The sequence below is a fragment of the Hydra vulgaris genome, chromosome 09, assembly GCF_038396675.1.
Source record: "Hydra vulgaris chromosome 09, alternate assembly HydraT2T_AEP".
NCBI lineage: Eukaryota > Metazoa > Cnidaria > Hydrozoa > Anthoathecata > Hydridae > Hydra > Hydra vulgaris.
In genome coordinates this window covers 22240001-22253240 of record NC_088928.1, presented here as the reverse complement: position 1 = coordinate 22253240, position 13240 = coordinate 22240001, and the positions used below count along the sequence as shown (strand labels likewise).

Here is a 13240-nt window from a genome sequence, read left to right as displayed (position 1 = left end):
GTGGAGGTGTAAGGAATCTCTTTGCTACTTTTGCTAAACCAAACTTTGCTTTTAATGTTGTTTTCTCTTCATACTTTTTCCAAAACTCTAAACGGCATTAAGATGTTGGCCTTTCTAAGTACTCATTTAAAACTTCCTTTGCCAATTTGGAAGTTGGATTTTCGGAACTTGTACTTTGTGACTGTGCAATGATATTTTGCATCATTGAAGAAAACCCAGCGTTCTCAATAGACATAGCTTTATTACAGGAATAGTTTCATTTTGGCTCAAATTAGAACTCTTTAATTCCAAAAAAACTTGTTTTTTAGCAGCTTGAAAAGCTTTTTGGGATCTTAAGAAGTGGTGTGTGAATCTGGGATCAAGAAGTGTTGCTATTGCAAAATGATCAATGGTTTCTAAGTCAAAAAAACGTGCCGCCATTGCTTTCTTTATAGATTTTTCATGCCCATCACTTCTTCGTCATCAGAGGGAACTTCAAATGACTTCAGAATAGTTGTCACAATTGGAATGCACGCACTTATGCAAGCATCCTTTCCAGAGAGCAATTCGGTGGCTTCTTCGAAAATTGCTAAGATGCTTACCAGCTTTTCACACAGATTCTAATCCTGTACAGTGAACTCAATGCCGCTAGAAGGACGGATTAGCAGTGTGGTAGCAATTACAGATTTCAAGTACAGAATTCTTTCAAGCATGTAATAAGTTGAACTCCAGCGAGTTGGGACATCAATTTTGAGCCCGAGTCTGTCAAAATTGTTCATTTAAACCTCTTGTTGTTTGTAAAGCTCAGCAAAGAAAGAGTTTGAAAAAGAAGCATAAGTGCAAAGCTTTTGTCATTTTTCTATTAAGCTTACAGCACTCTGGAGTGAAAAAAGTTCTCTTTTAATCACTATTTGAAGTGAATGATTTAGACATCCAGCAGACTTGTAAACAAACTGTGGATCTTTGAAAGCTGTAAACATATGTGGATTTTTGTAAACTCAATGTGGATCTTTGAAAGCTGCTTTTATTGTGCAGCATTGTCTCTTAAGCAGACTGTGATCTTGACCTTTAGCTCCAACTCTTTCACAACATTTTCAAAAATGTTTGAAGCAGTATGTTTTTCATCAAACTTGGAACATGACAGGCAGAATTTGATCCGCTCTCATTTGTCTGAAATGAAGTGTTCCATCATGCCTAAGTACTCATGATGAAAGGATGACCAAGCGTCCAGAGAGATGGAAACAGTTTCAGCATTTTTTTCGTTAAGCATAACTTTCGTTGCAAGCTTAATCTTTTCATGGGCTGGATTGAGCATGCTACGGTAGTATTTCTCACTTCCAATGCCAAAGTGTGGTGTAAAAACTGCATGATGGCGTAAAAATCCCGGATTATTTACAATTGACCAAGACTGTAAGTCGAGGATAATCATTTTAAATATAGATCTATGAAACTTCAGACCTTCTTTGGAGTTTGAATCAATTTTTGAGATATTGTCAACCCAGCCAGGTATTGTAAATTGCAACATTTCAGTTCTCTGTCGTTTTGATCTGATGTTAAATAAGGGTATTGTTCTTTTTTTAATTTTAATAAGCTCAAGTTGATCTGAAGTTGGTATATTTTCAGGACTGCCGGTAGTTTTGAGTATTGCTTTTTCAGTTAGAATATTTTTTAGAGTGAGCTGTGATGGTCGGCTTTTTAAATGTGATAAAAGTTCGCTAAGTCTGCCGAAACAGGAAAAGTAAAAAATTGTTTAAGCAGAAATTTCGGTTTCGGTTTCGGCTGACGCCGAAAGTTTCCGTTTACTACTTAAAAAGAATTTTCATACAAAATTAATATTAATTTTCAAGTTATTTGTCTCAGCGAGAAATGGTGTGATCACAAAAATATGGTAAACAATTATAATTACCATTTAGAAAACTACAAAGTGATTCACCAAATTAGATCAAAGTAGGCGGGGGATTGTGTATTTTTATTAAAAACTCATTATCGTTTAAAGTTAAATCAAATTTAAGCTCAACCACTAATGTTTATGAGTTATTGTGTATTGAACTAGTTAATTTAACCTCAAAAAACATCATCGTCCATGCCTTATACAGACCACCAAATGGATCAATTAAAGTGTTTGAAGATCACATTAAAAGTGTAATTAAAAATAATTCGGTTTTAAAAAAATCTGTTTATCTGGTTGGTGACTTGAATCCAATATTTTAGATTATGAAGCAAATAAAAACATTAGACAACTTTTCAATGTAATTAATAAAAATAGTTACATTCCTGTCATCAATAAACCTACGCGCATAACTAGAAAAAGTGAAACTTCAATATATCAAATTATCGCCAATAACTTCCTTAATACAAAAATAAAAAAAAGAATATTTAAAACAAATATCTCTGATCATATTCCCTTTATTTTTATTTTTATTTTTTTATTTTTATTTTAGGTGCCCCAAGAAGTCATAACGGTCTTGTCACAGAGCACCGCGGAAATGCATTTAACCAGGAAGTTCACGCCTCCTTCCTTACCGTGACGCGAAAATATGTTCAGAGCTCCTTTCGAACCTGGATCTCCTGCTTATAAAGCAAGAGTTTTAACCACTGCGCCACGGCCGCAAATTCCCATTTACATTATTTCACAAAAATGTAATAAAAAGGATATTCAAAAAAATAACTACAAGATTAACAAACTCCTCAGTTAAACATTTTCATAACCTTTTACCATGTGTTTACTAGGATGGCTTATTCCTGAATCAAAACTCTGATAAAGCCGACAATATATTCATATCAGAGTATTATAAATATTATAACAAAGCACTTCCAGAAGTTTCAAAAGTGGTTAAAACAAAAACAATATTAGACCCTTGGATTACTAAGGGTATTCTTAAATCTTCTAAAAAAAACAAACAACGGCTATATAACAAATTTCTTTAAAAAAAACCATTCGTAATAAAACTAATTATAAAAACTACAAACGACTCTTTTAGCCAATTGTAAAAAAAATCAAAAAAATATTATTATTCAGACCCAGCAAACATGCCGGTTGCGGACCATTATCTAAAATGTCGCTGCTGGCATTTTGAAAACGGTCCATAGTTGGATTACCCTACAAAATACCGCCGCCGGCATTTATAATGCGGTCCATAGCTCGATTTGCCTACAAAATGCCGACAGAGGCTAGTGCATGTTGGCCCTTTGTCGTTTCTATGCAGAATGCCGAATGCGGCAGCTCAGCATGGCGGTCCGATATCTGTAGTGCCTTAACTAGAAAATAAATTGGCGAGAAGTGTAAATTTACTCTTACGCGTGAACTTAAGTTCACGCTGTTTTTTTTTTTAATTTGAAATTTGTAAAGTTCAAATTAGAACTTAAGTACTTAAGTAAAGTTTTATTGTAAAGTTCAAATTGTTCATTATTTAAATTGATTGGACACATTTCTATAAGGTAACAAATTTAAGTAAATAAATATAGTTCATATTTTATGGCAACTGAAATTTATTATGTTATTATTTAAAACCTTCTAATGAAAAAATGTTGGTTTTTAATATTAATATTAAAATTTTAACGTTAAAATTTTATTTTAATATATATATATATATATATATATATATATATATATATATATATATATATATATATATATATATATATTAATTGAAAAATTATAAATGGTAATGGGGTATATACCCCATTACCATTTATAATTAAAAAAGTTTACTAAACTTTAGCTTTGTAAATTTTTAGTAAAAAAAATATTTAAATAATGTTACTTATGTATTTCTAAGATCTTTAGTAACTAAAGATCTTAGAAATACATAAGTAACATTTAACTATTTTTTCCTTCATAATAATTTTTTGCATAATATTTCAGATGTGCTTAAAGTTCACAAAAAAATTTGTATAGCTAAAACTCAACATAAGGAGAAATTTCTCCTTATGTTGAGAAGTTTCTCCTTGTGTTTAATAATAAAGCATGTACAACTTAAGTTGTACATGCTTTATTGTTAAAATTACCTTTATATTATATATACTAAGTAATAATAAATGTATATAATATATATATATATATATATATATATATATATATATATATATATATATGTATATATGTATATATATATATATATGTATATATATATATATATATATATATATATATATATATATATATATATATATATATATATATATATATATATAATATAATATAAATATATATATATTAGGTATATATATTATATATATATATATATATATATATATATATATATATATATATATATATATATATATACATCTACAAATGCAGCATTAGGCGCAACTGATGACATCTTCTTCGTTTCCCTCATTTTTTATGAAGAATTAAAGCGCACTTTTTTAAAGCAGTAAAGCGCACTTTTTTGCAACTTATGATGTATTTGTAAATATATATATATATATATATATATATATATATATATATATATATATATATATATATATATATATATATATATATTTCTTAAATTTGTTTGAGTGGAATCTTAAAACTATACAATAACTACATGATGTTAACAAATCTACTTATTTATCTTTAGTAATGAGTTATTGGACAAAAAGACGAATGGTAGTAAAATATGTCAAGAGGTTCTTAGATGACTACACAGATGATCAGAGAAACATTTTACCAAAAACTGCAGATAATGCAAATCTTCAATTGGTTATTAGTCCTGATATAGCACGAAATCATGTAGTCCAATGTCAAAGCAATATTTCTACTTATGAAATTGATGCAAACTTAGATTCTATTTTGAACAATTCTGATTGCTATCCAGAATCGTCCGACACTGAATCTTCTGGCGATAGTATTTTACATATTGATTATAATTTAAGATTTAATTTGGCACAATGGTCAATTGAGTTTGGCATTACAGAGAAAGCTTTGTCTTCATTGTTAAAAGTTTTGCAAAATTGGTTTCCAGAGTTGCCAAATGATTCACGTACTTTACGTCAAACAAAATTGGTTATGTCTGTAGACAAAATTTCTGGAGGACAGTATTATCACTTTGGTGTTGAAAGCGGAATTAAGAGTTCTATATCAAATTTAATTTTTTTTAATGATTTAAATTGTATATCTATACAAGTAAATATTGATGGTCTTCCTTTGTTTCGAAGTTCTAATGGTCAGTTTTGGCCAATATTGGGTTTAATTGAGTATCATCAAAACAATATTCAGAAAAACAAATCTCCATTTATAATTGGTTTATTTTATGGTAAAAGTAAACCATCAAACTGCAACGAGTTTCTAAAAAAGTTTGTTGAAGAAAGTAAAGCACTTTTACTTTCTGGAATTGTTATCTGTGGAAAATTATACAAATTTAGTATATCAGCTGTTATTTGTGATAGTCCAGCACGAGCATTTGTAAAAGCATGCAAAGGGCATGGAGGATATTTCGGATGTGATAAGTGCTGCCAAAAAGGTTTTTATATAGGAAGGGTAACCTTTCCTATTTTAGGTGCTAAACTTCAAACAGATCAGTCATTTTTTAACATGACTCAAAAAAAACATCACAATGGGGAGTCTGTTCTTTTGGAACTTGGTATTGGAATGGTAACACAGTTTCCTCATGACTATATGCATCTTGTCTGCTTGGGAGTGGTAAGAAAGTTGCTTTACATATGGTTGAAAGGTCCTTTGCATGTTAGATTAGGTGCAAGAGATTCAACACGACTTTCTGTTCGACTGGTTGGTGCTTCCAAGTCTGTCCAAAAGAATTTGCTCGTAAGCCTAGGGCTGTGTCTGAATTTGAAAGATGGAAAGCAACCGAACTCAGACAGTTCTTGTTATATACTGGTGTTGTATACTTAGCAGATATACTAAATGAAGCCATGTATAAAAACTTCTTGTTATTATCTGTTGCTATGAGAATTTTATTGTGTCCAAAATTATGTTTACATCATGCTGTCAGTGCTGATACTTTTCTTAATCTGTTCATAAAACATACCTCAGATATATATGGTCCAGAAATGATAACTTATAATGTGCATGGACTTTCACATTTGTGCCAAGATGCAATCAAGTATGGACCTTTAGACAACATATCTGCGTTTCCATTTGAAAACTATCTTGGTCAGCTGAAAAAGTTAATACGAAAGCCAAATTTTCCATTACAACAGGTACAACGAAGATTGCATGAAAAAAATTTATTGGAACTAAAAGCGGTTGAATTAAAGTATCCTATATTAAAACAGCAGCAGAATATTAGGCTTCCAAACGATATTACAGATATTGAATCTCAGCATAAGCAAGTGATTTTAGGAGATTTTTGTATTAAGTGTACTGTGGGTGACAGTTGTTGTCAATTGAAAACTGGTGAAATTATTTTTGTGCAAAACATAGTTAAAAAATATGGAAAAGATGGTGATATTTTAGTTTTATACAACACATTTGAAAGCGTAGAAACACTTTTCACATATCCTTGGAACTCATCATCCGTTGGCATATACTTAGTTTGTAATTTATCAGACAATACAAAGTCTTGCTCTATTGGTAACATTGATAAGAAGTATGCACTTTTGCCTTACAACCAAACATATGCTGCACTCCCACTTTTGCATTTTTAAAAGCTTTTTTTGTCTATGTAATGGATTATTTATAAGTTCAAAATATATTTAAAATTAATTTGTATTTTGTTTCAAATTGTATTTTTTTAATTAATAATTTAAAAAACATTTAGTTTCACTAAATTATGCAATATATTATAAGTTAATTAAGTCTAATGTCAAGAAGAAAATAAGCAGGCACTAGAGTTATTGTATACCAGGTTTTATAAAAAAAGCTGCTCATTGCTTGCTATTATAGAATGTATTTTTAAATATTAATTACTATTTGATTTGTTTGTAGATTGTTTAGTTTTTTTTACTAATAACATTTAAATCATAAATAAATATTTGTTTAGCAATATATTCATTCGACAGCAATGAATCTTTTTTAATATTTACTCATCAGGATTAGGGTTAGCCGTAATACCTTAACCCCTAACCCTAACCCAGTAGTGTTTTTGATTTTTAGAAAGAAAGAAAAATGAAATACCTTGTTGTATCATTTCTCAACGAACAAGGTTCAATGTATGTTATACCAGACAATTGGTTAGTGGATGATTGTTCATGCTATTGGCCACAATATGTTAGTGATGCAAGAATTAAAAAATCAAGCAAAGCCGGGGAATCCCAGATGACACCTGGTCAAAGCACACTATTTCCATCATGTATAGAACAGGTATAATCTTTTAAAACTTTTTTTTTCAGAAAGTAAGAGATTTGTATAATTAGAGGGCAAACTAAGTTAAACCGTCTTCAGATAATATTAAAACCACCTCTCGAATATTTATGAAATTAAATAAAATTATTTATTATTCAGAAACATATGTAAAAGCTTGTAAAAAATTGGTGGTTGCGCAAGATGCTTCAGATTTACAAACAGAAGATGAAGAGCATAAGACACAAAGCCGCCAAAAAAGGTTTATGTTTTAACAGTTTTTTGAATTTTATGGAAATAGTTTTAATGATGTTTTTCTCTTATTATTCATTTTCTTACTTGCGAATTGTTTATTTTTATTATTTTTTAGTTATTTTTTTAATACATTTTTGTCTAGTTTTTTGTTTGTTTTATCTAGTTTCAATAGAATTTCTGCACAGTTTATAAAACTAGAATTTAGTAGATAAGAATTTCTTGTATTTAATAAAAAACTCTCATTTCTAAAACATTTACTTATTTTCTGCATTAACTTACTTTTTTTTCCAGAAAGAACGATTACTGGTATTATGAGGACGAGAGTGATAATGACACAAATAAATTTAATAACAGCTATAAGCAAAGCAAAGCTAAGATGACAAAGTTATTAAAGAGATACATTCTACCTGAAGCTCCTCGGATATCATTGGCAATACCAAACCAACTGGTTCGAAATGATATACTTACTAATAGAGTAACTTCTCCAGGTTTATTAACATCTTCACCAAATAATAATACAGATCAATTGTCATCAGTAACAAATGGTCAATTCAATTTCGAGAAAGCAACACAACCCATATTTAAAAAAAATACATTTAATGATCCTGTCGTTCCTTCTACATCTTTGAACATTTTGCCAACTGATATAACATCATTAGTAAATGTTGTTATGGAGATCAAAGTTTGCTTGAAAGATCTTCAACGTCAAACTGAAATTAATACAAAATTGCTGCAAAGTTTAACTGCGGGGGAAAATGATAAAGGAATTTTTGATAAGCTACACTTACCTCTTAACGACTTAAAAGAGCTGAATACACTTGAAGAGCTCATACAGAACGATAAGACAGTATTTTCAAACTTAGTAAGTAAATTGTTTTAAATATTAATAAACATAATAAAATATTTTGCTACAAAGTATTTCCAATCTTTATATATAGGTTATTGCTGTAGCTAGCAAAGGCGGATACAACCTGAAAGATGCTGTAAGAAGAATGTCTGCTTCTCTATTTACAAATCAACTTTGTTGTCAGCTTAATTGGACCGGTGGTCAACGTAAAGGAAGTGAAGCTGACCTTAAATTGGATATAAAAAATAAATTTGGATTAAAAGAATCGCAGTGTAGGCGTGTACTTGAAAGTGAGTTGATTTTCTGTTTATGCAGGTATATTAGCATGCCTTTCTGAGAAAATGTCATTTGTTTTGTCGGAGATAATTTTATAGGTTATAAAATAATTGTGAACTTTGCTATTTTTATTTTAAAATCTCTTACGCGTATATTTATTTTAAGGAGCCGTGCTAAGGAATCCGCCTACAAGTACAGTTAGTGAGTGTGATTTTCAAAAAGAAATTGTACGATTTTTACGAGGAGCGCCAGACCGAAATGGTGGGAGGCAAGCGCGAGCAATCGTAAGTGTTAAAAGAAGAACTTTTATCGAAAAGAGAAGAGCTGATATCGACAATGATGACGAACCGCAAGAATAAATTTTATATCTTAATAATAGCATTATTTTAGTTTCATGACTAATTTTTTACTATTTTATTCGAATTCGCTCCCTCGAAGTGCAAAAATGCTATAAAATTAGTGCAACATACAATGTTGACCAACATACATTGTTGCACCGCGAGGTGCAACAATGCTATAAAATTAGTGCAACATACAATGCTGCTTTGCCGCCGAAGAACCGCCATAGGAGCTATAAGAAAAGTAAGCAGTGGTACAGGCACGGGGCGCCTAAGCTGGGCCAGCATATTTAGCCGACGCCGGGAACGCGGTGGTCCAAGGAAGGTTTGTTTTCGGGGATTCTGCCGGTTCGATGATGGCCCATCAGTGGCTTGTGGATGGTGGGCCGCCATAGAACCGATGAGCAAAATGCAGCGGCACCGGCACCGGACGTCAGCGTCGTGCCAGCATATAGTGCCGACGGCGGCAACACGGCGGTCCGATAAAGGCATGTTTGCTGGGGATCTATTAAAAAAGCACTCAAATGATCTTTAAAGTACTTGGCGTATTATTGAGGAAGTCAATGGTAAAAATAATTCTGACAGAAATTCTATTACAAAATTACTCAAGTTTAATAATAACTAAGTTTTAAAGAAACAACTAGTGGTTGAAACACTCAATGAATTTTTTGTAAAAATTGGTCCTTCTTAGCATCAAAAACTGAATCCTCACAAACCAGCTTTGATGCTTAGTTTCTAATAACACTAATATTATGTCTAATGAAAAACTTACTAAAGAAGAATTATTAGTCGCGGTTTCTTTAATCAAGCCCAAATAAAGTATAGGAGTTGACAATATAAGTAGTAGCATCATTATCAATTCAAAAAAACTCATTAAAATCCCACTCTTGTATATATTTAATTTATCTTTAAAAGAGGGAGTTTTTCCGGAAAAGATAAAAATCGCTAGAGTTGTCCAATTCTAAAATCAGGTGATCCTTATGAAGTTACTTATTATAGGTTGATCTCAATTCTTACATGTTTTTCAAAAATTATAGAACAAATTATGTATAATAGATTTTTTCATAACCAAAAATGATGTTTTGTACAATAAACAATTTGGTTTTAAATCTGGCCTTTCTACTGATCACGCAATCTTACATCTTGTACATTATATATTTAAAGAGTTTAATAAAAAAGAAGTATACTTAAGGTGTTTTTATAGATCTAAGCAAAGCCTTTGATACAGTTGGTCATATAATTTTTTTATCCAAACTCGAAATCTACGGTATAAGAAATTCAAACTTGGCTTGGTTTAAAACTTACTTGTTTAACAGGACGCAATATATTTCATACGAAGACGGAAAGACGGATAATATGACTATAATTATATTTAGCGGTTTAGAATTGGCTATGTTTATAAGCAAAGAAAGAACAAAGGAGATTTATTTTTTGTAATTGTCAGTGCTTTTTTTGGAACAAGAGGTTTTCGATTGATCAAGTATTTTCCTCTAATACTATTAAAGAGGTCCGTATAATATAAGATCAAGAGGTTGCAATAAATGCGTAGAGTTACCAGTTATATACCAAGATACTGTTTTCTTATATAACAAGATATGTTTTTGACTATTTATGCAGTGGGGTTACTTTGAACCTTATTCAAAGTTACCCCATATGCGAAAAAATGTATACAATAAAGTATGTTATGCTACAGCAATGGAACATAACTATAGTGGGCTAACAAACTTCTTTAGATTTTACATGCCTAATAAATTTATAAACAAAAATTGCAATTTAGACAACAAGCTGCTACACTAGCTGAGGCAGTGTACAAAGTATTCTGACTAATTTTTTTGAGAAAAATATCCGAAATATTCAATTCATTTTTTAAGGAACAATAAAAACCAATAAGCAAAAATTTTTAACACTTTGATGTTTAAGGTTTGAACAGATTCATATAAGTTCTTGCCATAATTACATCTTGAAAAAAAAAAAAAAGATTTGTATTCAAAGTTACCCCGTTATTCAAAGTAACCCCGGTTTACAGTAGTTAAATCTAAAGTCACGTGAGCAAATGGAGCACTGCTATTGGTAAGTATATTAATTCTACGCTAAGTAGAATAAAAATGTCGAGCGTATCGTATAAAAAGTTCATTTACGACAAATGATGTGCTGAACTATATTGGAAAAAAATTTAATTAAGCAATTGAATAATTTTTTTAAAAATAAGTCCACAAAAAATATATAATTCGCTTATATAAAAAAATATAATTCGCATATAATTTTTTCAAAAATGTCGAATACGACACTTGCATTCAATATTTTGATCCAGGCAGACATCTTTTAAATAACATAAACATAAATACGTTAAAATAGTATCCAGTTTTTTGATGAAAATTTTTCCATGACATTACTTTTGAACACTCCTAATTTAGGAGTGTTCAAAAGTAAGGTCAAAAGTATGTGTGTGTGTGTGTGTGTGTGTGTGTGTGTGTGTGTGTGTGTGTGTGTGTGTGTGTGTGTGTGTGTGTGTGTGTGTGTGTGTATTTATATGTGTATACAAATGCATATAGCGTTCGTAAATTTTTTTTCAGACAACAAAAATTTGTGAACTTTTACAGTTTAATAAACTCTTTTTATTAAAAAATCAAAAAATCAAAAAAAAAAAAACTTGAAAGAAAGAAAAACTATTTATTAAAAATTTTGATTTTCTAAAACTTGTAGTCGATTATAAAAAACTTTCATAAACTATTATATAAAAAAAAATATATAAAGCATATATTAAATATAAAACTCATATATAGAATCACATGACACAACAAAAGCTCACGATTTGTTGACATACAAACTGTTGTTTATATTTGAAAAGAATAAAGAGAGTTCAGTTTAAGCAACTATTAACAAGATTACTTTTTTGTAAATATATTTTTTTCATGTAGCATTTTTAAATAAAAAAAAGCTCATCTGGCAAAACAATTCAAGCTAGCAAGACAAGTCCATCGAGCGAAACAAGTCTAGCATCTAGCAACTCAAGTCCTGCAGGTAAAACTAGACTCTAGTTACTCTTCGAGTATAACCAACAATTTACAACGAGTAAGGAAAGAGTGAGCTTTTATTGTATAAGTATAAATAGTTCTAATAAACTGATTGTATAGTAAAATTCAGGCGGAGGGGCAAAAGAAGCATCAAACTCCACTATTTTTTAGTTTTTGAAAAACCTTTACGGCTAAAATCGATTTTGCGATGCGATATGATTTTGCAGTGGCAACAAATTCTTCTTTGTCGTAAGACATAACACAAGTATATTCGCCGTTCACTTGAGGCGGGAGCTCTCTAAAAAAAATAATTACATTAATACAAGTTTGCATATTTATAGAAATTCAAATGAACAAAAAAAAAACCTGTTGTACCTCAGACCATTTTTAATTCCAAGATTTTTTGGCACGGTATTTAAACATATATACACAATTCAAAGAATTTTTTTATCATCCGTAATTTGCATATTTTAAAAATAATTTATTAAGGATAAAATCGTTTCATCAACATAGTCGGATAGTTCTTGAGAACCATCAAACCCTTTTTGTAAATATGTAAAATTAGTACAGGTATTTTCTTGTATTTTTAATCTTCTAAAAGTTTTTCTAATCTATTTCACCTAACACCCCAAAAATTGGAAGATCACGATTTATCTTCATGATGGTATTCCTTTTTATAAGCTTCCATTAAAACAGCCAGCAAAAAACGCGGAGCTATAGCTAGTTATATGGCTTTAAGTTCAAACTCAATCCAGAACCAACAAAGTATTTGATCAATTGAATCAATGAACTATCCTTTCTCCAAAGATAGTACCCCCACATTTTTTGAACGTTTTACATTTTTTAGAAAAAGGGTTAAAAATAAATATTGGGTTTTTTAACACTTTTTCAACGATTTTTATCTCATGTCATCATCACCTACTGAGAGGAGTTGGCTTAAAAAACTTGAATTAAAAATAAATAAATAAAAATACCTAAAAACCACAAAAAAAGATCAGTATTCTGCGATGTCAATCTTTTTGTCAAAAAGACAAAAAGATTGACGTCACAGAACAATTTAAAATATTTAAAGACTACTATTAATATAAAACTCACTCATACAGTCGTAACTCATATAATCAACTAATATAATTCACCTCTAGGATTTCTTTGTTAAATATCTAATTTTTTAATTATGAATAAAAAATGACACATAACACACGATCTGTAAAAATCAGATTTAATACATATGGCGGTTCCCAAGACAAATCCTTTAGAGGGATGATTTTATGCATATGGTAGATTAACTTGGCAAAATATC

At 30.2% G+C, this 13240-nt stretch overlaps 3 protein-coding genes across 4 annotated transcripts in view; 2 read left to right on the top strand and 1 right to left on the bottom strand.

Annotated features, from left to right (window-relative positions):
• The first annotated feature begins 3321 nt into the window (after positions 1 to 3321).
• On the top strand, positions 3322 to 5821 carry LOC136085343 (uncharacterized). Its single transcript, XM_065806641.1, has 2 exons — positions 3322 to 3417; positions 4551 to 5821. The coding sequence occupies exon 2, from the start codon at positions 4553 to 4555 to the stop codon at positions 5819 to 5821; it is 1269 nt and encodes a 422-aa protein (XP_065662713.1). The 5' UTR covers positions 3322 to 3417; positions 4551 to 4552.
• Positions 5822 to 7895: 2074 nt separating this feature from the next.
• On the top strand, positions 7896 to 8983 carry LOC136085047 (uncharacterized). The gene is made up of 3 exons (XM_065806400.1): positions 7896 to 8327; positions 8404 to 8602; positions 8754 to 8983. The coding sequence occupies exons 1-3, from the start codon at positions 8136 to 8138 to the stop codon at positions 8945 to 8947; spliced, it is 585 nt and encodes a 194-aa protein (XP_065662472.1). The 5' UTR covers positions 7896 to 8135; the 3' UTR covers positions 8948 to 8983.
• Positions 8984 to 11576: 2593 nt separating this feature from the next.
• Positions 11577 to 13240, bottom strand: part of LOC105848862 (uncharacterized) — an 86058-nt gene continuing 84394 nt past the window's right edge. Inside the window, exon 9 of one of the 2 annotated variants that reach the window (XM_065805061.1) lies at positions 11577 to 12238. In XM_065805061.1, the coding sequence (XP_065661133.1) occupies positions 12091 to 12238 (148 nt within the window). In that variant the 3' untranslated portion in view covers positions 11577 to 12090. The remainder of the gene's footprint in view (positions 12239 to 13240) is intronic. The other variant, XM_065805062.1, reaches the window with a different exon arrangement.

What these genes read in the sequence shown, in the direction of transcription:
- LOC136085343 (XM_065806641.1), top strand. Translation starts at nt 4,553, where the DNA reads ATGAGTTATTGGACAAAAAGACGAATGGTAGTAAAATATGTCAAGAGG.
- LOC136085047 (XM_065806400.1), top strand. Translation starts at nt 8,136, where the DNA reads ATGGAGATCAAAGTTTGCTTGAAAGATCTTCAACGTCAAACTGAAATT. An exon ending in AGACAGTATTTTCAAACTTA is followed by an intron (nt 8,328 to 8,403) that starts GTAAGTAAATTG and finishes CTTTATATATAG; the next exon opens with GTTATTGCTGTAGCTAGCAA. An exon ending in GTGTAGGCGTGTACTTGAAA is followed by an intron (nt 8,603 to 8,753) that starts GTGAGTTGATTT and finishes ATTTATTTTAAG; the next exon opens with GAGCCGTGCTAAGGAATCCG.